This window comes from Carcharhinus amblyrhynchos, chromosome 7 (genome assembly GCF_965287045.1).
Source record: "Carcharhinus amblyrhynchos chromosome 7, sCarAmb.v2.hapA, whole genome shotgun sequence".
In the NCBI taxonomy this organism is placed as follows: Eukaryota; Metazoa; Chordata; class Chondrichthyes; order Carcharhiniformes; family Carcharhinidae; genus Carcharhinus; species Carcharhinus amblyrhynchos.
This window is the reverse complement of record NC_137330.1, coordinates 49,910,709-49,934,169: the sequence shown is the minus strand read 5'-3', so window position 1 is coordinate 49,934,169 and position 23,461 is coordinate 49,910,709. Positions and strand designations below refer to the sequence as shown.

The 23,461-nt window shown below is 42.9% G+C and overlaps 1 protein-coding gene across 11 annotated transcripts in view; it reads left to right on the top strand.

The window, feature by feature from the left end:
* LOC145344930 (DNA (cytosine-5)-methyltransferase 3A-like) overlaps positions 1–23,461 on the top strand; it is a 505,928-nt gene that overhangs the window by 415,799 nt on the left and 66,668 nt on the right. For all 11 annotated transcript variants that reach the window (XR_013887006.1, XR_013887007.1, XM_080192264.1 and 8 more), the window contains 2 exons: positions 8,483–8,628; positions 15,799–15,889. Coding sequence is in view for 9 of the 11 variants with exons in the window: in XM_080192264.1 (XP_080048390.1) it covers positions 8,483–8,628; positions 15,799–15,889 (237 nt within the window). In the remaining 2 variants the exon portion in view is untranslated. The remainder of the gene's footprint in view (positions 1–8,482; positions 8,629–15,798; positions 15,890–23,461) is intronic.

The following is a 23,461-nucleotide window of genomic DNA, read 5'->3' as shown; positions in this document are numbered from 1 at the left end:
GTTGTTCATCTACGTTACTGCCCAGTTAAACAACGCTTCAATCTTAAAATTCTTATCCTTGTTTTCAAATTCCTCTTTGGCCTCACCTCACCTATCTTTGAAATCTCTTCAGAGATATCTGTGCTTCTCTAATTCCAGTCTTTCAAGCAGTTCCACTTTGAATTGCTCCAACTGGTAAGCTCATAAACTCTTGAATTTCCTCCCTAAATCTTACAGCCTTGCTCTCTCTCATTCTGCCTTTAAGAAGCTCTTTAAAACCACCTCATTAATCAAGCTATGTCATCCTCCCTAACTTCGCCTTATATGGCTTAGTGCCAAATTTGTATTACTGCACTACTCTGCATTAATTACCTTTGAACATTTCAATACACGAAAGGCGCTAGGTAAACACAAGTTGGTGTTGTTGTTTGCAGGCTTCTTTCTTATGGACCTTTTCATAGTCTATTAGTTTTCTTCCTTGATCCTTCTCTGAATACTTATTCTCTGCAAACTTTTTTATATAATTCTGAACTCAAACATTTTAAAACATTTTTCCAATAGATTTATTTTTCTATTTTGAAAGCATGTTGACCACTGTTCTTAATTTTTTATTAATCAGCTCTCCTCTGATCTTGTGTGACTTCACCTTTCATACCAATCTATCATGAGGTAACTTGTCAAAGGCTTTACTGAAATCCATGTATATCCATGTATATCCTCTGTGTCCCTTGTTTTTTTTTCTTGTTTCAACTTGCGTTCATCATTGTCTGTTTCTTCCAGCCAGCCCACATTCTTACTATTCCAGTTCAGTGCAACAGTCTCCTCGCTTCTGATAGCATGGGGTGACTTTTTCATGAAAAAGCATTCAAAAGCAGCACCAAGTGATTTGAGAGAAGAGGGAGAGAAAAAGCAGGGAACCATTGGCCAGTCAGCCTGGTATCAATCGTCAGAAAAATGCTGGAATATTTCTACAGATATGGTAGCAGAGCACCCAGAAAATCGCAATGATTTGGTTGAGTCATCACAGATATTTGAAAGGGAAATAGTGTTTGGACAAATCTGTGAGAGAATTTTGAAGTTGTAACTCGCAGAACAAATAAAGGAGCCAGTAAATGTATGTATTTGGGTTTCTAAAAAGTGTTTGGTAAGGCGACACACGAGAGGTTATTATTAGAACTCGTGGGATTGGGGGCTATTAGTGTGGATTAAACATTGGTTAATGGACAGAAAAATGTGAATCGGAATAAATAGGTTATTTTCTGGTGGGAAGGTTGCACTAGCAGGATACCACAAGCATCAGTGCTTGACCCTCAGTTATTTACACACTATATCCATGGCTCAGATATAGGGACCAAGTGTATTGTCCAAGTTTACTGACGATAGAAAGTTAGATTGGGAAAGTAATTTTGGTTTATGACTGAAGCGGCGTCGGTAGAACAATTTTCAGTATATTCAGTAAATGACTATGGGTTATTTGCTAAAGGTAGATGTATTTTGCTGTGAGGCAAATGGAGAAGAGGGTTGGTGTTGTGACACAATCTTGTTTGATCGCGATTTTCACTGAAATGGGGTTTGTAGTGGTTCCTTTGGTGAAAATCTCAGCCTCTTTGTCACTGTGATGCTGGAGGATGGTGACAAATGTCTGATGGAGGCCACATTTGAGGAGCGTACTCCATAAACCTACATGGTTTACAGAGGAAAAGGTCATGCACTGCAGTTGGTGCTGTTCCTTGCATTTTCCTTGAACTTGTCATGTGATAAGGATTATGTCTATGGGTGGGATTCCCGGGTTGTTCTGCGGGGCGTGAACGGCCAGAGAATTTCAGCCTATGTTGCCTCTTGATGGGCGAAAGCTGCAGTGCAATTTTGGTGGGAACTCTTGGTGGGAGGTAATTGAGGAGGATGCTTAGACAGCAACTGCAATTGAACATGTCACCCTTTTTGAATACAATCACAATCAGAGTACCCCTGAGAACCCCTGCATGCACTCCTCTTTCCAGAGGAAGGATAGGAGATGGTGCAGCCATTGGCAGCACTGTAACTCTGGCAAGTTTCAGAATTTTAGCAACCTTTTCATCTGCTCCAGAGGCTGTGACTGGCTCCACATAGTGCTAGAGGCTGACCCTTAGCTGGATGATGTATTGAGGATTAGAGTTACAAAGAAACATTGAGATTAGACCATTTGGCCCTTTGCTTCACCATGAATGCTCCACCATTCATTTTGGTCGTGACTGATCATCTCTTCCCCCCATATCCCTTGATCCAAGAGCTAGATCTAAGTTCTTCTTGAAATCAGACAACGTTTTGACGTCAACTACATTCTGTGGTAATGAATTTCACATATTCACCACACTCTGGGTGAAGAAATTTCTCCTTACCTCAGTTCTAAAAGGTTTACCCCTTATCCTCAAACTACGACCCTTAGTTCTGGACTCCCCCACCATTGGGAACATTCTTTCTAAATCTACCTTGTCTAACCCTGTGAGAATTTTATAAGTTTCTATGAGATCCCTTCTCACTCCTCTAAATTCCAATTAAAAGAATCTTAACCAACTTAGTTTCTGCTCATCTGACAGACCTGTCATCCCAGGAATCAGCCTGATAAACCTTCATTGTACTCCCCCTGTAGCAAGGACATCCTTCTTCAGATAAAGACACCAAAGCCGCACACTGAGATGTGGCCTCTCCAACACCCTATACAATTGCAGCAAAACATCCCTATCCCTATCCTCTCCCCATGGAGGCCAACATACCATTTGCCTTCTTTGCTGTCTGCTGTACCTGCGCGCATACTTTCAGCGATTGATGGATGAGGAATCCAAGGTTACGTTGAGTATCCACCTCTCTCGTTCAAGTAATAATCTGTCTTCCTATTACTGTTACCAAAGTGGATAACCTCACATTGATCCTCATTATACAGCATCTGCTATGCATATGCCCATACACTCAGCCTGTCCAAATCATGCTGAGGCATCTCTGCATCCATCCCATGCCCAACTTTGCATCGTCTGCAAATTTGGAGATAATACATTCAGTTCCCTCTTCCAAAACATTAATATATAATGTGAATAGCTGGGGTCCTAGCACAGATGTCTGCAGAACCCCAGTACTCACTGTCTGCCAATCAGAAAAAGATCATTTATGCAAACTCTTTGCTTCCTATCTGCTAACCAGCTTTCTGTCCATCTCAAGACATTACCTGCAATCCCATGTGCTTTAACTTTACATAGTAGTCTGTTATGTGAGACCTTGTCAAAAGCCTTCTGAAAGTCTAAATAAACCACTGGTTCTTCTTGGATATTTGAAGATGAGTTGAGGACACTCAAGTCGCAGAGTATCAGCTGAGGAGTTCTTCAAAATGTTCTCACCACCAAGCACTGTTTGGCCTCCTGTGCTTGATGATGGTCCCTCTGCGCTTGACTCTCTGTGGGGTGGGCCGTTGAGTGCTTATGCCATAGATCATCTTAGCAGCACTGTAAAAATGTGCACGCCATTGGACCATGCTGGATCTCCGATGCTCTTTTGACCCAACATTTGTTTTTACATCACGGATTTTGTACAATACTACTGCCCTCGGATGTCTATAAATTGCTGCTTTGCTCTTGAGTTGTTGTTTCGCTTTTCATCTGTGCAAGCCTTTGTCAAAGTTCAGGATGCAAATGATCCTTGAGTGTATAGTCAGTCAGAAACTGAACTCCGAGTTGCTGATTCCTTTTCCAAAGGTTATGAAAAAACAGGCCTTTCACAAAACACCTGGAAAACTCAGTGCTAGAGTCCTTGAACAACAGGCTTCCAGAGCACAACATTCCCCACCACCAATAGATTAAGATCAACAGTAAAATCCTGAAAAATGTGGACCAAATTTTCATATCTTAGGAGCATCCTCTTGACAGACATAGGTGATGAAATTCATTGTAACGTCCATGAGAAAAGGAGTATCTCAGGACCAGGATCTCACACTTGAGATTAAGGTCATGGTTACCTGACCACAGATCCCTGTGCTTCTGCAGGCGTTGGAGACTTAGACAAGCTACAGCAGAAACCTTGAAGCACTGGAAAAGTACCAGTGCTGCCTTCACAAAACTCTCCAAGTCTGGTGGCAAGAAACTCTCCCAAGCCAGTATCGAGATGCTAATCACTCAAAACCAGTCCCACTCGTCAGGATGTGTTTTTCATATGCCTGACACCAGAGACCCAAAGCAACTGCTCTACTTGTGACTCAGCTGCAACAGAAGACTGCCAAAAGGACAACAGAAACGCTTCAAAGGATGTCCTCAGAACACCCCTAAAAACATTAAACATCCCCACTGACTCATAGAAACTCCTGGCATACCTGACAGACCAAAACAGAGAAACTAAGTTTAGGGTAGGCATCAAGAGATTTTGTTGGCAACACGAAGAGGTGAAGTTAAAACATCAAACATCTATCTAGTCAACATTTCAAACACAACCTGCTTCGCATGTGAATGAGTCTGCAGCTCACAGATTGGACTTACCAGCCGTCTCAGAACCCGTAAGTTCAGAGTGGCAGCAAGTCATTCCCGATCAAGAGGTACTGCCTAAAAAGGTGTTGGAAAATAAGATGAGTCAAGTACACATTGATCAGAAAAATTGAAAAGTAGATTATTCTTTGAAGTGTGAGGAAATGGGAAATGTTTGTATTCAGTCTGTGCTTGTACACAAATCACAGGAAGTTATTCTGCAGGTATAGGAATAATTAGGAATTGAGATATTCCTGCAGCGTCTCATAAACCTCCATAAAGGGAGAGGGCAGTGTCCCAGGTGTAACGACAGTGACCATGTACAACAGTAAGGTTGACCACAGTGATTACAACAATTAGTGAGGCATTCCGACATATAAATCAGAGCAGAAGTAGGCCATTTGACCCCTCGAGCCTGCTCCACCATTCAGTAAATTCATGGCTGATCTGGTTGAGTTTTGAATTCCACATTCTCTTCCGCTCCCAATAATTTTGGATTCCCTTGCCTAACAAGAATCTATCTAACCCGCTTTAAAAATATTCAATGACCTCGCCTCCACCATCTTCTGAGGCAGAGAGTTCCAAAGTCAGTCAACCCTCTAAGACAAAAAAAAAGCCTCATCTCTATCCCAAAAGGGTGACCTCTAATTTTAAAACAGTGATATTTATTTCTGGACCCATCCACAAGAGGAAAGATCCTTCCCACATTCACCTTATTGACACCACTCAGTACCTTATTTACTTCGATAAAACCACCCCTCGCTCCTCTGACCTCCAGTGGAAAAAAGCTTTCTTCATACAACAACCCACTCATTCCAGCTATCAATCTAGTAAAACTCCTCTGAATTGTCCACTGCCAATCCTGACAGCATTTACATCCTCCCTTAAATGAAGAGACCAAAAACTGCAAACAGTATACGAGGCACACGGTAGAATTTTCTCATTTTTTGAGTAAGTGTCAGCTCAGGTTGGAAAAGCGGTGTGTTGCCAGCTTTTCCCACCATAATAATGAAAAGAAAGCCCTGGAGACGGTTCTCACAGGATACCCTACAAGCAACCTCAGCTCCTGACAGATTAGAAGGGGAGCCCTGATCAAAAAAACGTAAGGATTTCCCCACAGACATGTAACCCCCGCCCCCAGGAACGCGTCCAAACCCCAAACCTCCTCAACCCCTCCACTGAAGTCCCACCTGGAAGCTGGCAATTCCCAGGATACCGTCCAGGCTTGAACCCTCCCACCCCAGAATTTATCTGGCACCCCCCGGTGAGTTCTGCTCACCAGTTCCCTATTAGTAAAAACTGGCGAGGCAAGATTGGAAGAAAATCCACGTAGGTCGCTGTGCATAGAGTGGTGAATCAATGCTGATTGCCACATCGAGGAAATCACAACCCATTCACTCTTAAACTATATTCTTAAAAGCTAACTTTCAAAGACTAAAATTCAACATGGTCCCTTGGGACCACCAGATAGGTCTGTGGATGAAACATTATCTTGTCTCCAGAGAGAACAAATATTTCCAATATTGACTCACTGTTTGTCAGACTAGTTGTTAAACAAAATTCTGCTAACGCTATCATTGTAAAAATGCAGATTTGCCTTTTCAAAAACAAAAAGTTACTGAAATTACAAATGGGAGAAAAATCAAACTGCTAAATGGGATTGTCACAATGATGTGGCTGAGTCATGTTAGTGAGACATCAGGGGAAGTTTGTGAGGAGGGGGGTGACCTTTTTCACTTTTAGTACTCAGAAGCTTGGTGCTAAGTTACTTCAATGGACTCAGTCATTCCAAGAGTAAGAAAGTACTTACGTCCACATTAAATCATAGTTAATCTCTGGCAATAAAAGGTAATACCTTAAAATTGTCTGTAGCACTGGAACAGACTGTCACGGTAGAGTGGGTCTCCCGAGCCACAACCAGATGATGCTGAACACAGTGTTGACCACCATGACACAAATCATCGTCTCACCGGAAGGCTGCCAAAGAAATGAGTAAAAGCAATTACTAGAAAAGCAACTTGTCTGTTCCCTTTATTACAAAGAGATTGGAGAATTAGAGTAAAGAAGCTTTCCTAGAATTACACAGTGCCTTGGTGAGACCACATCTGGATTACCGAGCACAGTTTGGTCTCCTTGCAAATGTACTTTGTTGTACTTGTTTAGAGGAAATGCAAGGAAGATGCACGAGACTGATTCCTGGGATAAGTAGATATATTTATAGCTTTAATATAGAAAAACATGCAAGGCATTTCACAGATCAGTCCACAATTAAAAAGTAAACAAGAGTGAGCAAGAGCCTGTTCAAAGAGGTAGGTTTTATTTCAATGGGTCAACAAAATTGTCTTTTGGTTCTGTTAATTTTGTTTCCAAATCATGTGGAACTTGTATTCCACTGCCACCAATGTGTTTGATTAATGCTGTTGTTTAATATTACCCACACTTTTTAGTTGAGGTTTTTGTTAAATTCTAAGTACTGAAATAATGTGAAAAGTTGCTTCATTGAAGCATAAAAAATGTTCAGTTGGGAATGGATTTTATTCAGCTGTTGTATCAATAATGTTAGACCAGTACTCCAAAAAGCAGATGGGAACGGTAACTGAAAACCAGTAGTACAGCTAAACAACAGCACACACATAAGGTAAAAAGTAAAATACTATGGATGAAATCAGAAATAAAAACAGAAATGCTGGGGGAAAAAACTCAGCAGGCCTGGCAGCAGCTGTGGAGAGAGAAACAGAGTTAGCATTTTGACTCTGTGTGACTCCTCGAGCATAAAGTGCCACCACAGTAAATTGTACCATTCACACCAATTTCATAGATCTTTTATTTTGGATCTGAATACAGACATTATGCTAACATCTTAGGATTTCTAAGGGAAGTTCTTTAAGTAATGTTGTTTCTGTACTGCCTTAAGTTTTTTTTATTCTTACATGGGATATAGGCGATGCTGACCAGGCCAGCATTTATTACCCATCCCTAATTGCCCTTGAAGCAGTGGTGAACTACCTTCTTGAACGGCTATAGTGATGTAGGGAGTTTGAGGATTTTAATCCAGCAACAGTGAAAGAACAGCATGTCATGATGGAGTGTGGCTTGGAGGGGAATTTGCAGGTGGTTGTGCTCCCCTGCATCTGCTGTCCTTGTCCTTTTAGATGGTATAGGTCATGGATTTGGCAGATGCTGTCAAAAGAGCCTTGGTGAGTTGCTACAGTGCATCTTATTGATTGTACACATTGCTGCTACTGTGCATCAGTGATAGAGGTAGTGTATGTTGAAGGTGATGGGAATGCCATTCAAGTGGATGACCCTGCCCTGGATAATGTCAAGCTTCTTACCTGCAGACAGCAAAAATTCAAGTTTCTCAAAATAGTTGTCTAATCTTAGAGGGAGATGGTGGCATTGTGGTAATGACACTGGGTCAGTAATCCAGAGGCCCAGGCTCTGGGGATACAAATCGCACCACAGCAGCTGGTGAAATTTAAATTCAATTTATAAAATAAGGAATTGGAAGCTAATCTCAGTAAACTGTCATTGATTGTTGTAAAAATCCATCTAGTTTACTGATGCCTCCGGGAAAAAAAATCTGCCACTCTTACATGGTTTGACTTCCAGGTGACTCCATATCCACAATAATGTGGTTGACTCTTAAATACCCTCTGAAAAGGCCTAGCAAGCCACTGGGCTCAAGGAGGAATGGGCAACAAATGCTGGCTTTGCCACTAATGTCCACGTTCATTTTAAAAATCAGATTTCTTAATGTGAATAAAGAATGGTAGAATATTTAGCAATTTAACATCTGAGTTATTAAAAGAAAGAATGTAGGTTGAGGCATCTTGTCTGGTTATGATCTGTGAAAATGGTGACTGAGCCAAAACAATTTTTGGCAAAGTGTGCATTTACCAGGATTTAGTTATATCTATCAGTATTATCTTTGCACCATTTATTTATGAAAGACAAGTTAAACTTAACAGGCTGACCAATTTTTATTCTTTGCAAGTTAAACTACATTTGTCTATTTGCAGGGCTCCTAGTGCTAAGGGATCTGGGGATCCAAGTGGAACGCTACATTGCATCGGAGGTCTGTGATGATTCCATCACAGTGGGTATGGTCAGACACCAGGGGAAGATCATGTATGTGGGAGATGTTCGAAATGTTACTCGCAAACATGTACGTGAATACTTTTGAAATTAATTCCATGCACCAGAACCTGGAAGTAAATTTGATGCAGATTAGAATTTGCTAATAAATAGATTTGGTTTTACAAGTGTATTAATAATGTTCTATTTTAATTATCTGATCCACTTTGCAGATTTTTCTATCTTTAAGGCATCTATTTTTAACAAAGTCTTGCACCAAGCTAAATAAGGAGATATTAGGACAAAACCAATTACAGATGCTAGAAGTTTGAAAACAGAAAATGTGGAGAATGTTCAGCAGTCCTGGCATTAGGGTAAAAATATAAAATGTAGGTTATAGATAGGTCAGTGTAGGTCAGTGAGCACTGAGATGATGGATGAATGGAATTTGGTGGGAGGGCATGGATAGCAGAGTTTAGATGATCTCAAGTTTATGCAGGGTGAAATGCCAGAAGGAGCACATTGGAATAGCCAAGTCTGGAGGTAACAAAGACATGGAAGACTGTTTCAGCAACAGCTGAGCTACGGCAGAGTAACACACTGTCGCAGAACTAGAAATAGTTGTTATTGGTGACAGTGTGACTATGTGATGAAAGCTCACCTCAAAGCCAAATATGGCACCAAAGTTGGAAATAGTCTGGTGCAGCCTCAGACATTGCCATGGGAGGAATGGAGTTGGTAGTTAGGGAACAGGTTTGTAGTACAAACCAATACTAAAAGATTCAGTATTCCCAATAGTTAATTGGAGGAAATTTCTGCTGGTCCGTTACTGGGTGCTTGATAAGCAGTCTGGTAATTTAGTGAATATGGAAGAGTCGAGAGAAGTGGTGCTGAGCAAGAGGTGGGTGTCATCAGTGTACATGTGGAAAGTCACATTGTTTTTGGATAATGGTGGACAGCATTAAATCAGAAATCTTATAGTGGGGAACACAAGGGTGGATGCTTATTGTTCACAAGGGATACTGGTACAGGAGCAAGAAGAGAAGTCCTTGCTTGTGATACTCCTAGTTTTAATCAGAAAGATAAGAATGGAATTAGGCAAGTGCAGTCCCACCAAGCCCAATGATGGAAGAAAGGCATTGAGGAGGGTGATGTGGTCAGCTATGTCAGAAGTTGCATACACAATGAGAAGGATGAGTGGAGAGAGTTTGTCTTTATCATTTATGACTTTGATAAAATCCTTTTCATCACTGTGCTCGAGGTATAAATCTAACTGGAGGGATTTAGACTTGGGGTTCTGAGAAATATGGACACCTTTTTCAGAGGCAACAACACATCTGAGGAAGTTGGAAAAAAAGGGGAGGTTGATGATTGGACTTTTGTTTGCAAGGACAGTGGAATCAAGGTTTTTTTTTAAAAGAGGGATGATGGTGACAGATTTAAAAGTAAGAGGATATAGTATCAGAAGAAGCAAACCATTAACAATTTCAGCTAAGATTGCGATGAAGAAGGAAAATGAGAGATTTGAGGTAACATGATTTTAAAGGTGTCTCTTCAAATATAACAGGAGTTTCTGACCTTGCAAGTGTCTGCCTCAATTTTAGAGAGTAATCAGTTCAAAAACTTAGAAGTGAATTGAAATAATCACTGCTAATTATGATACTATACCGGTGGGAGCTGGCTGATATTTCAGTATGTTCAGTCAATTCAAATAAACACTTGCAAACATTTTGCCCACATCAAACTCAGGTTGTATTTTCTCTAATGAAAGAGAAGAGTTCATATCAGGAAGGAAAACTGAAGGTTGAACACTGGCAGATTTGTGAATTGATTTTGGAAATCCAATGCAGACGAGCAGTGGTTTTGATTTAAAAAGAAACTTTATGGGTGTAGTGGTGCAACACAGGTTGTTGTTTGAATATGAAGTGCCATGGAATAGTGGCTGGTTTTTCAGATTTGAAGGATACAGAGACAAATGGAGTGGGATTTGTCCTGCTATTCCAAGACGTGCCCAGGGTGAAATTTGATAGTCCCAGGAAATGGATACATTTGGTGTGCATTTGGTCCACCCCTTGACAGCAATGTAGGTGTCAAGCCATTTTTCTGATGCCTCCTCACTTGAATAATCTCTGCCTGTAGTAACCACGTTTTCTGTTGGCTGGACACATCAACAAGGGGACAATATGATTAGTGGCTTACATCATCTAAAGCTGCCCCGCACCTTTGAAAGGGGAGGTACATTATGATTGGCAGAGCTGGTTGAAGGAGATCTCACCTGGAAAGCAGCAAAGAATAGGCTTCAAGGTTTTCTGACGCTGCACCGGATGTTTGGGTGGTGGGGGTCGAAAGGAGAGGAGGTGTCCTGAATCCGCAGGAGAGAAGGAAGCACTCGAGTTACATAATGGGAGCAGACATTGGTGGGGCTCAAATCCTGAGGACTTGGGTGCATTGCTGCAAGAGGTTTGAGGACCTCATACATGCATGGTCAGGTTAGAGAATGTGTTTTCAATTGTCATATTCAATCAACATCATGAACCATGACTCAAATCACCACACCTGCATCACTAACCTAATTACAATCAGGACTCATATTAACACCTACAGAGCAAGTACAAAGGGCTGAATGGCCTACTTCTGCTCCTAATTTGTATGTATACATGTTCCTTCTCTCGTAAGACCATAAGACGTAGGAACAGAAGCAAGCCAGTTGGCCCATTGAATCTGTTCTGCCATTCGATGACTGATCTGATCGGATAATCCTCAACTCTACTTTCCTGCCTTATCCTTACAACCCTTGTTTCCCTTATTAAATATCTCAGCTTTGAATATATTTAATGACCCAGCCTCTACAGCTCTTTGTGGTAAAGAACTGCACAGATTCACCACCCCTCAGAGATGAAATTCTTCCTCATCTGTGCTTTAAATGACTCCACTAGGACCCTCGCTGTTGCCTGCCAGTTATCCAGCCCAGATAGTTACCACCCATGCTAAGATGTTATATCCCGTAGAAATGTTTTCTAGGCCCAGAGATGAATGCCGTGATTTTCAACCATCTGTAGTCTCCCCATTGAAAATCAGCAGTTTCCCACCAATCCTGCAGCAGCCACTGAAGTTTCACTGCCTGGGAGTGCCAGGACAGGTAAAGGCAGGCATTAAGGGAATGCGCAATGGTGATTAACTGACATTTGTATTCAATATGACATGCTTCAATTTACATTTGGTTTGGAATGTTTATTTTGTGTTGGGCTGTATTTTTGCACGGGGCCAAGCAGATGTTATGATGGTCAGTGACAGAAAGAAGGTCGGGTGCGGAACTCTGAGTGAACAGGGAATTGGAGTTGCACTGAACAGTTTTGCACTCATATGAGTTATTTAAGGGAAGCACAGGCAGTAAATGGCTCTCCGAGTTGCCCGCTCCCTTCCTCGTTCTCTTGCTCCATGTCTTCAGGCTGCTGCTGCTTACTGTGTAGTTAGTGGTCAGGGTTTTACTTCATGGTAAAACGGTTGTGCTGGATGCCACAAATGACTGCAAATCTTGGCTTGTATACTGTTGGGTGTAGAGCTCATCCAGCGCAGCTCTGGTAGCAGAACCATTGTTTTAGAACTCCAGTGGTCTCATAGTTTGTATGGCCACATGACCATGTGCTGTCTAACTATTTATATGTGTGCTGCCCAAATATGCTTGGGTTGCACACTGTAGTCATCAGCCATATTATCAGTGTCCCACAGTAACCCCCTTTTGTTTGCTATGATGGTTCAAATGCAGAATGAGGAAGAAATCATGACTGCTGCCAGGATACAGTGCAATGACTTACGTGACTCACTGCCAATGGTCACACACCAACTGGACATTGAGAGAGTGGATCCTGTTTAGTTCCAGTTTGGTTGACATTTGGTGCCTATAAAGCAATCAGTGTGTAGTCATTGGTACCCTATATCACAGGAAAGCCAGCAGTCCTAGCAAAGCCATATGCTTACCTTAACTGCTGTTCTCAAAGGAGAATGAAATATAGTTAGCTATCTTGGAATGCAGAGCCTCAGTGACCTCCCTTATGAACAGTACATAGCAAAGTGGTGAAATGTTGCAAATATCTTTAGCCCTTGACTAAAGGAGTTAAGTGGATAGAAGTTAATTGGCATGGTCACATTCCATGGCCATTGGCAATGGGGTCAATGCTAGCTTTGAGGTTGCATTTTTGGCTGTAGCACAAAGGCGGGATTTTCCGGCTGCACGCACGCACCTAAAGACTGGAAATTCCTGCCGAAACAGACCTTTAAATGGTTGGCTGAATTTTCTGTCCTGTCTGTTACAATTCTTGCAGCAGGTAGGACAGGAAATTTTTGACCCTAATTTCAGTGGGAACATTGTTATCAAGGCGCAGACACCTCATGCATTCTCCTTCACTGAGAATTTACCCTGAACACTGGATGTTTCTTACCTCTGGCTGAGAGCCTTTCTCCATCTCCTCCCTCTTCCAGTAACTTGTCCTGCTTTGTGTGACTGCTGTTCACACAAGGAGAAATCAAGGAGAAAATAATAATCAAGGAGAAAATAGCGAGGCATCTTGAGGAGAATTGTTTGATAGAGCAGACACAGAACGGTTTCGTTAAAGGGAAGTCGTGTCTGACGAATTTATTGGAATTCTGTGAGGATGTGTCTAGTGCGGTGGATAGAGGAGAACCGGTGGATGTGGTGTTTCTTGATTTTCAGAAGGCGTTTGATAAGGTGCCGCACAAGAGGTTGTTACAGAAGGTTAGGGGGCATGGAGTTGTGGGTAGGGTGTTAGCGTGGATAGGGGATTGGCTGTCAAATAGGAGGCAGAGAGTGGGTGTCAATGGGTGCTATTTGGATTGGCGGTTGGTGATTAATGGAGTGCCCCAGGGATCGGTGCTGGGGCCTCAGCTATTTGCCATTTATATAGATGATCTGGAGGAGGGAACTGAGTGTAAGGTGTCCAAATTTGCTGATGACACAAAGATTGGTGGAAAGGCAAATTGTGCGGAGGGTGTGGAAAGTCTGCAGAGGGATCTAGATAGGCTGGGCGAATGGGCGAGGAACTGGCAAATGGAGTTTAATGTTGGCAAGTGTGAGGTTGTCCACTTTGGTAGGAATAATGGTAGGAAGGACTATTACTTACATGGCGAAAGGCTGCAGCATGCTGCAGTGCAGCGGGACCTCGGGGTCCTTGTGCATGAGTCGCAGAAACCCAGCCTGCAGGTGCAGCAGGTGGTCAGGAAGGCGAATGGGATGCTGGCCTTCATAGCGAGGGGGATTGAATATAAAAGTAGGGAGGTCTTGCTGCAACTGTACAGGGCACTGGTGAAGCCGCAGCTGGAGTACTGTGTGCAGTTTTGGTCGCTGCACTTACGCAAGGATATTTTGGCCTTGGAGGGAGTGCAGAGGAGGTTCACTAGGCTGATACCGGAGTTGAGGGGATTGAGCTATGAGGAGAGGCTGAATAAACTAGGCTTGTACTCGTTGGAATTTAGAAGGATGAGGGGAGCTCTCATTGAGACATACAAGATGATGAATGGGATGGATAGGATAGAGGTGGAGTGGCTCTTCCCGCTCAGAAAGGACAGTAGGACTAGGGGGCACAGCCTCAGGATAAGGGGGGGACAGTTTAGAACAGAGTTGAGGAGGAACTTCTTCACTGAAAGGGTGGTGAATCTCTGGAATTCTCTGCCCGTTGAAGTGGTGGAGGCTGCCTCGCTAAATGTATTTAAGACGCGTGTTGATGGGTTTTTGATAGGCAAGGGGATTAAGGGTTATGGGGAGAAGGCGGGAAAGTGGAACTGAGCCACTTCAGATCAGCCATGATCTTATTGAATGGCGGGGCAGGCTCGAAGGGCTTGATGGCCTACTCCTGCTCCTATTTCTTACGTTCTTATGTTTATGTTCTTATGTTCAGTCTCAAACTTATACAGAATTCCAAGGGGATACCTTGGAATGCCCAAGGTATTGCAAGGGATTACTCCTTGGAAACCTTGGTCTGAATTTTTAGACTCCAAGGGGTGAGCACAGAGGCTGGCAGCCACACAATTTTACACAGCTGGCCAACAGGCTGGTTTACCTGTACCATTCCCCCTCCCTGGCCATTTTCTGAGAAATGAGAGGAGGGTGGCAGAGCTACCCATCTGCAAGTGGCAAGTAGCCAATTGAGGTTGTTTAAAGGCCTATTGTGGCCAATTGTCAGAGGCTGAATGGGAATTTCCATTCAGTCTTCAAACCCTGAAGGAATTGGGAAACAGTTCAGCTATGAGTGGCCTGCCAAAGGAAGCCCAGAGGGCCACATGACCATGTGCTGTCCAACTATTTATAGGTGTGCTGCCCCTACCTGCTTGGCTTCAAGGCTCGCCAGCCTTGCTCTGTGGCTTCCCCTACCTGCTTAGCATCAGCAGCAGCTGCCCTGTTCCCCTGCCCACCTTCCTGAATTGGTCAACAAATCCACCCTGAGGCCACTAATTGACCAAATCATGGTAAATCCTATTCCCCATACTGTAAGGATGTCTGGCCCCCAATTGATCCCGACATCAGGATCCCACAGCCCATAAGGAAAATTCTGCCCCCTGAAATCTGGAAAAAGTCTTTTGGCACTTTCAGATCACTCCCTGTAAAGGTTTACAACTAGAAACATCTATACAAAGCACCAAACACTTGCAGAACTGCAACAAAAACCAGAAAAAGTCAACAAGCAACTAAACTAAGAAGTTGATGATCCTTTAAAATAGCCCTGGTGGAGGCTGTTGCTGCCATTGAATGCAAGATTAAGACACGGTATTGGCTGAAGCATTGAACTCTAAATTGGGAGTACTGACATCAATCAATGTTGCACACTGATTAAGGTCATGATCTGTTTGCTCTACATATATCCAATGGTAAATTCATAGTGTGCACACCAACCTTGTAAATGACATCCTGTGTGTTTCATTTCACAAGTGTACGCACACCACAGTGGGCACCATTGGAAACTCCAAAGTCACTCACAGCCCCCAGAAAAACGGTTTCTCAACCATCATGTCTGAGCATCAGTTCTGTGACGTTGTAGGAGCAATTTTTATTTAGTTAGTCTGTGTTATAACACCAGAAAATCTTTATATTCAAAATAAAGCAGGGGCCAGAAAATGGTTAAGTGGTCATACAACACCAGAGATTTTCAGTTTAGTCAGCTACTGTAAATTAAGTTACAGTTTGGCTGTGGTATTTAGTGACAGCACAGTAATTGTGACTTAAAATTGTGTCAATTTTTTTTCCCTGTAGTTACTAGAATGGGGACCATTTGATCTGGTGATTGGTGGAAGTCCCTGCAATGACTTGTCCATAGTGAATCCTGCCAGGAAAGGACTTTATGGTGAGTGAATTATATCATTGCTACTATTCCCATTTTCCAGCTGATTCTTCACCCGGTTGTTTAACTTCATCGCTATTCCATCATTCCACTCCTGACACCACAAAATCTCCTTCAACTTGCTGACTGCAATGATTCATTTTTCAATTTAAATAACTGTCGTGGCCCAATGAAACAGATTTTTTTTCTTCATTCTTGTATTTTCTTCACTTACTAAATGGAGAAGAGGCTTTGATCCTCTAATCAACCTCTCAGGTGATTAGGATTTGTACCAAATCCCCGAGGTGAAAGAACAACTGTTTAACCAAATGTGTCACCAGGGAGGCAATGGCCTAGTCGTATTATTGCTAGATTATTAATCAGAAACTCAGTTAATATTCTGGGGACTCGGGTTTGAAAGTCCCCACAACAGATGGTAGAATTTGAATTCAACAAAAAATAATCTGGAATTAAGAATCTACTGATGACAATGAAACTGTTGTTGATTGTTGGAAAAACCCATCTGGTTCACTAATGTTCTTTAGGGAAGGAAATCTGCTGTCCTTACCTAGTCTGGCCCACATGTGAATCCAGAGCCACGGCAATGTAGTTAATTCTCAACTGTCCTCTGAAATGGCCAAGCAAGGCACTCAGTGGTATCAATTGCAAGAAGGCAATACCTTTTCAAGGGCAACAAGGGATAGGCAATAAATGATGGTCAGCCAGCGACATCCATATCCCATGATTGAATTTAAAAAAAGTTTTATTGCAAATTAGTTTTACTGTGATGGAAACATCCAGTTGCAGACGGTTGTTTCAAAGCTCTGTTGTGTTGACCACATATAAATAAACAACTATTTAAGTTTTTAAAAATCTACATTGCCAAAAAATGATCATTTGATACTTTTTCCTTTAATTTCTGCCTTCTTGTAAGGGGTAAAAAAAACACTGTTTATATGCTCTGTTGGTTACATTATGTTCTGTAAAGTATACAGACACAATAATGACCCAGAATACTGTTAGCATCTTGCTTATTTCAGATAAAAAATAGCGGCAAAGAATTTTCTGAGCTGAAGATTTCAGAAAGCACAATGATAAATCACATGCTTTCAATTTGGATAAATCTACTATTTATATAGTAATCCTGGTCTTAATTACTGGGGGCTAAATTTAGTAGCCTGTTGAATAGGGGGGGTGGGGACTGCAAATGGGTATTGAATTATGTGCTTTGCTTCCAATGCAGGCAGCATGCCACCTTCTTACTGTTTGCCGTAATTTCAGCATTTAGCCAGTGCTAACCACTTTGTTGAATGGCTGCACACCTCATTGTGATTAACATTGTGAAAGGCGAGCACCAGTTAAAGGTAGTCTGTTCTACTTAATTACAGTCTGAAACTCTTAACATGGACTGGAACATGACCATTGTGATGGAGCAGGAGCTGGAAAATGTTCTGTAATTGATTCTGACCTGGGAAGGATAGACAAATGACACAACATGCCAGACAGCTGAATCCAAGGATTCTGATGCTGCACTGGAGGCCTTAGTCGAAATTGTATATTGGAGGAGAGATGTGCTTTATCAGAGGGAGCCAGAGGATCTTCAGAACAGAATTTCAACAAATGGTGGAACCAGATAGCTGTAGCAATCAATACCAGGGGTCAAGATGCAGTACCACAAGATGTATAATGACTTTAAGTGAGAAATCAAGGCAAGTGGACGCATCTTCAAATATCACATCAACTGCATCACTGATCTCAGATACTTCTCAAATCACCTAACCCCAGCATTCACCTACCAACAATTTCTATCAACTGTAACTCATGCCTGATGTTTTTCTTGCCCTCGCACACTTAACATTAACAAAACCTCCACATCCATATCTCACGGCTTGCACACGCTGTCAGCTTTCAACCATAACCATCACACCATCCAAACAAATCACACAGCACACACTGACTCATTTCCCTCCCTCTTGCAGGACAAGATGGTAAATAACTGGGTGCAGTATGCAAAAGGTCTAAACTTTCAGTGGACAGGGAAGGCTGCATGCCCTTACAGAAGTGGAGGGGGTGGTGTTCGCCATCATTAGAATGGCCATTATTGAAGCCTTGATCAATGGCAGAACTGAAACAATCGAAGATGACAAAATCCACCTCCTCACCTTTCCCTAACTTCTCCATCAACTCACAGTCTCTTCTAATTTAGAAGCTGCAGATGGTTTAGTCATTAACGTTTTTCTTCCTTCCTCACCACACACTCACATTGTGGTGGGAACCGCTTCAAGATACATAGGAACTAAAGCCTAGCCAATAGCAGATGGAAACACTAAACGACGACGATGATGAGAAATGTTACATTTGCATCCACCAGTCAGATACGAATTTAGAGGAGATATATGCACCTAGTCAGACACAGTGGCCTACAGCCAGGGCCTGGAGGATAGAGCAGGTGTTAGCACACCAGAGGGGTGATTGGAAATGAATTCTGCGGCAGAGGAGTCAGTTGAGCATTTCGATGGGATCATCTGCAGAAGAAGGCTAATGAGTGTGCACAATGAAAGGCTCAGTGAACTGGAAAGCTTGTTTAAAAGTCTGCATGTAATATGAAGGAGTATGGATAAAACTGGCCCAACTTGGGCAGAGCTTGGAGCCCAACCATTCTGGCATGAAAGTGGTGGTCAACTGAATTACTGCATTGGTGGAACCATTCGTGATGCAGCACTTGATGGCCAATTTCTCTGGTTCCATTGCGTCAAACAGCAGCCACCCAAAGTCTGAGTACTGCAGTGGAAGCCCAGACTAAAGGTATGCAAGCTCAGGCGGCTGCTACCATGGCTGTGGATTGCAATGGTGACAGGGACCTAGCAGTTTGACCTGTAACAGATTGCTCGGATAGCTGAAATATCACTCCCAGTTAGGGTAGTGGCTCAATGGAGTATCATCACCCTGCTGTCCTTTATCAGGAGGACAACATCCTACCTTCCACCACTGCCACAAGACCAGAGCTCTGACTGTTCTCTGTCAACCAGCCAACCCAGGCTGCTGCTGCATAAGCTAAGATGTCATAGTCTAATAAATGGCCTTCTAGGTCCAGAGCTGCTCAAGGTGATCTTCCACATCCATCTGCCCTCTCTCCTACTGACATGAGGTAGCATCCACCAGACATGAGGTAGCTGCTGGGATAGCACTGCACTAGAGTGATGGACATGGCACATGGAAAACAGGCATTAAGGTTATGCACAACGGTGTTTATTTGCCGTTTACATGCCATGCACCATGCTTTCATTTGCAAATTTAGTTTGGAATGTTTATTTTATGCAGTGTGGTGAAGTGGACACTCTGATAGTTAGTCATTAACGTAGGGAAGGTAAACCATGGGACTGATGGTGAATGGGGAATTGCAATAAAATTCATTGATACCACAACTTAGGAAGCTGTTTACAGGAAGCATCCTTCCTTGTCAACCTGTAATAGCAAATGCAAAGGCTGGTCTCTCATGATGACCAAGTTTGTGTCGCATATAGTTGATGCTATAAATCTTGATACTGAGCATTGTGAGGCTCCTCCAGAGTGGCCAAGGCAGTGCCTGAGTACTCTTCTCTATCTTATTTTGTGTGGTAGCACAGCTTTCATTGAATGCATGCTACCTGGGAAGTGTGGCTTATGCACAATAATCACGAGCCATGTTGTCAGTGGATAGCCGTTGCCAACCAGTAGTAGCGCCATGTTGGCTAAAATTGTAGCTGACACACTGGACTTCCTCAGAGTGAAGATATGATGATTGCTACCAGGATACTGGACATTGACTTGCATGATTTGCTGCATATGGTCACGCAGCAGCTGGATATTGAGGGAGTGGAAGTCCTTTCGGTTCTGATGCGTCTGAGAGATGACATGCAGTGTCTGCGTTCAAATTCAACCTGCACCATGGAAAGCCAGCAAACCTTGTGAAACCACATATCTGCTCTTTTTGAATAGAGTGTCAGTGAATTATTTTACACAACAATGCAGGATGTTACAAAAGTCTCCAGCTCCAGTCTCATGGAACTGAACAGATAAATGTTCCCAACCATACTCAAGCAGTGCTTGCCCTGATGCTGCAGTTATGGATGCCGCAGGTGACAGGTTTCAGTGGGGATCTTTTTGCTGAAGCCCAGACATTTCACACAGTGTTCAACCTTTTATCATCTGGCCAAAATTCTCCATGACCTCTGTGCCAAATTTGACAATAGAATTTGAACTAGCAACTGCAATTGAAACTTTGGCCCCTATGGGGAGGGGAGGAGGGGCACTTGTGTTTGGGTTGAGGGGAGAATCTCAGAAATACTGGGAACATGAAGGTCCTACCAACTGAACAGCAGGAGCTCAGCATCAGTGCTTTACTCAGTTTCCCAGCTCAATTCACAAGCTGACTGGCTTCCAGGCAGGAAAGCCCACAGCAGATGTGTGCAACCAGCAGCCTCTGGCATCCAGGTTTTATGGTGGGATTGGTAGAGAGGGAATTGGACTAGCAACACGGAGAGAGGGGGATAATTGGAGTGACTGCAGAGTGAGTGTTGGATGGGAAATCAGGAGAAGCTCCAGCAACTAGACAACATTTGGAGCCAAAGTAGAGAATTAGATTTGGGAGTAAAAGAGTTGCAAGGAGTGATTACAGTGTTGCTGGGAAGTGGATCAAACAATTAGGAAGAGTCAAAGAACTGGGAGAGACTGTGGGGCTGGGATGGAGATGTTCAAAGCAGCAATCCAGAGGGGTGGACCAGTAGGGATAATGGGATTGGAGCTTTGTTGGGTGTTGACTACGGCAGGAAGATTGATTGAAAATCCCAGGGTTATCATTCCTGCTACTCCTGGCATATAAGCAGTGCTTTGAAAAGCACTGAACTGCATCATTTAGCTGCTCCTGCGTCCCTTTCACTGATGATTTACTGGACTCTAGGAAACCCAACTGGCCAAAGTTACATTTAAATAATTGCAAAATTCTAAGGAACAGAGCCTTTTTAAAATATAATCACAGAACCAGGCCTTCAGAACCAGCCCTAAGCTGTTCATCTAGAAGGAACTCTTCCGGTGTAGACAATAAAAATATCACAAAACTTATTCCAACTCATAAATCAAAGAAAACATTTAATAAAGAATCTTCATTATTCCAAACTTGAGACCTCACCCTGGACCATTCCAAGCAATTTAACAATTCCCTACAGGTTCTTATTTATACTGAATCAACTTGTTAGTTGTTCATTACATCATTCTGTCATTGGTTACATGGTTTACTGGGTCAGCTGACCCTTACAACATGTTACCATTGGTCACATTACAACAGATCCAATGTTCTCACTGGTTACATTCTAACACTCTAACAAAGTCAGTTGTTTTGTCGAACTATAGACTCCAAACTGTAGTAACAAAGTTTTTTGTTATTTAACCCACTAGTATAATAGTATAATAGTTACCAATTTGACTGAGTAATTATAGAGTCATTGCAGTACAGAAGGAGGCCATTTGATCCATCAGATCTATGCTGGTTCCCTGTGGAGCAGTCCTGTGTCAGCCCCATTTCAGAGTCCCCCACCTTTAATACTTTCACGTGCCCATCCAGTTTCCGGCTGAAACCCTGACAGTCTTTGCTTGCATCGCCCTCACATACAGCAAGTTCCCATCAGTACCATTCACTGATTTGAGTCTTCCTCACATCCGCTCTGTATGACTTGCCCTAAATCTTAAATGCCCCCAGTTCTTGTATCATCAGCTAAAGGGGACAAGCTTAAACAGACAACTGCTATTTTAGGTCCAAAGCAACACCCTTGCAAACTTTAGGTGCTGGCCTTATCAGACACTGTTTTGGTGATGGCATTAGTACATGCAGAGAATACGCACCAGAAGTAGGCAGATCATGACCAAAGTCAGCATCTGTTGCTGATTTCACTGCCATTTTTGACCTGAACAGTCCAACTAACTTTAATTTTGCAACACAGCAGTGGAATGGAATCCCCAGCAGTGCTATTTATGGGAGAGGCTGAGCAGAATGAGGACCCCAGTAGCAGTGGGTATAAAGATGACTGTGGTAGTTAAATTCTATACATCTGGCTGTACCCAGGCTGGAGATTCTTGCAACATGATTGATGTTTACTGTTGCATAAGGGAAGTCTCAGAGGCTTTGTATTCGAAGAGAATTGCATACACTTTATTCTTTCTTGTCAGAAGCGAGCAAACAAATGTAGGATGCAGCTTTGTGAGGATTAAAGGATTCCCCATGGTGCAGGTTACCACCCATTGACACACAGTGTTTTGCAGGTGATGCATGTCAACTCTGAGATGTACAGCAACTGGAAAGGATTCCAACCCCTCAGTGTCTAGTTGATGTACAATCATGCTGTGCAATTCACACAGATTAATGCACAGTCCATTGTGCCATCTGCATATGAGTCACCACAATAAACAATAAACCACGGCGAAGGGGGAGGAATTGGGCAACAAGGGATATTCGCTAACCACATGCTAATGCTAATGGTGTGCGTGCCAATTTCAGGAGCAATGCTGCCACACCAAATATCAGCGAGAAGACTATTGAGGTACTTAAATAACACTTCTGCTCACTGGTTTGGAGGAGCTCTGCTGGTCTCAACAGAGTGAATGTCACAACTTGTTGTGATCTGCTACATCCTGAACAACCTCAGCATAGGGTACAACACTGTCTCCTGCCCAACTGAGAATCAGCAGGAGCAAGAGTGGGGAAGATGGCAGAAGGCAACCATTATGTTTCAACAAGAAGGTGGAGTGGCAGGTTTGGGACACTAGATTCTGTCATCTTTGGAAAGAATATCTGCTTTGTGTACCATGGTGCCACTGCCACTCCCTTGATGGAGCGTTTCAATAATGCTGGCAATGCATTGCAAGACAGATTACTGAACTGCTGCGTCACCCTTAAAACCCCTTTGCATGGCAGCAGTCTGAATTTGCCTAACTTGAGTCTGAGCTTCCACTGTAGTAGCCAGGTTTAGAGTGGTTTCTCTTTGCACTGCAATGGAAGCTGAGATGCCAGCATTCAGATAATGCGTAATGTTTTGGCTTACAGATAGCGATCATGGATTTACAAATCACTTCCATGTGGTAAAGGATGGGCTCCCAGCTCTGCTTAAAGTCCTCTACCAAATTGAAGCCAGACTGCTCCATGCTCCCTGATGGTGACAGCTGGCTGTCTGGCAGGATTGCCAATGCATCAAGCATTTCATTGTGCGCACCCATCAGCATTCTTCTGTAGGCAGGGCCATTGAAGTGCTGTTCTGAGTCTTCTGCAGCAGAAATGTGAAAACTTGCATCCAGCAAGTTGGCTTCAGCACAAACTTTGTTCCCTTCCCTGGCTACAGAGTTATTATACGCAATGTCTGTCCATGTACAGATCCCGCTAATAAACTGTCCTCTAAAGTAAACACAATATCAGTATTAGAACTGTTGGTTGCAAGTGCGAAAACGAACAGTGTTGTTTCTTCCTCATCACTGTCTCCTGCACTTCCACCTCTTTCCCTTCCACCATCTCCTGGCCATATTGTAGTTCTTGGTATCTGAAGGGAGCAGGTCACAAGGATAGGGTTGTGG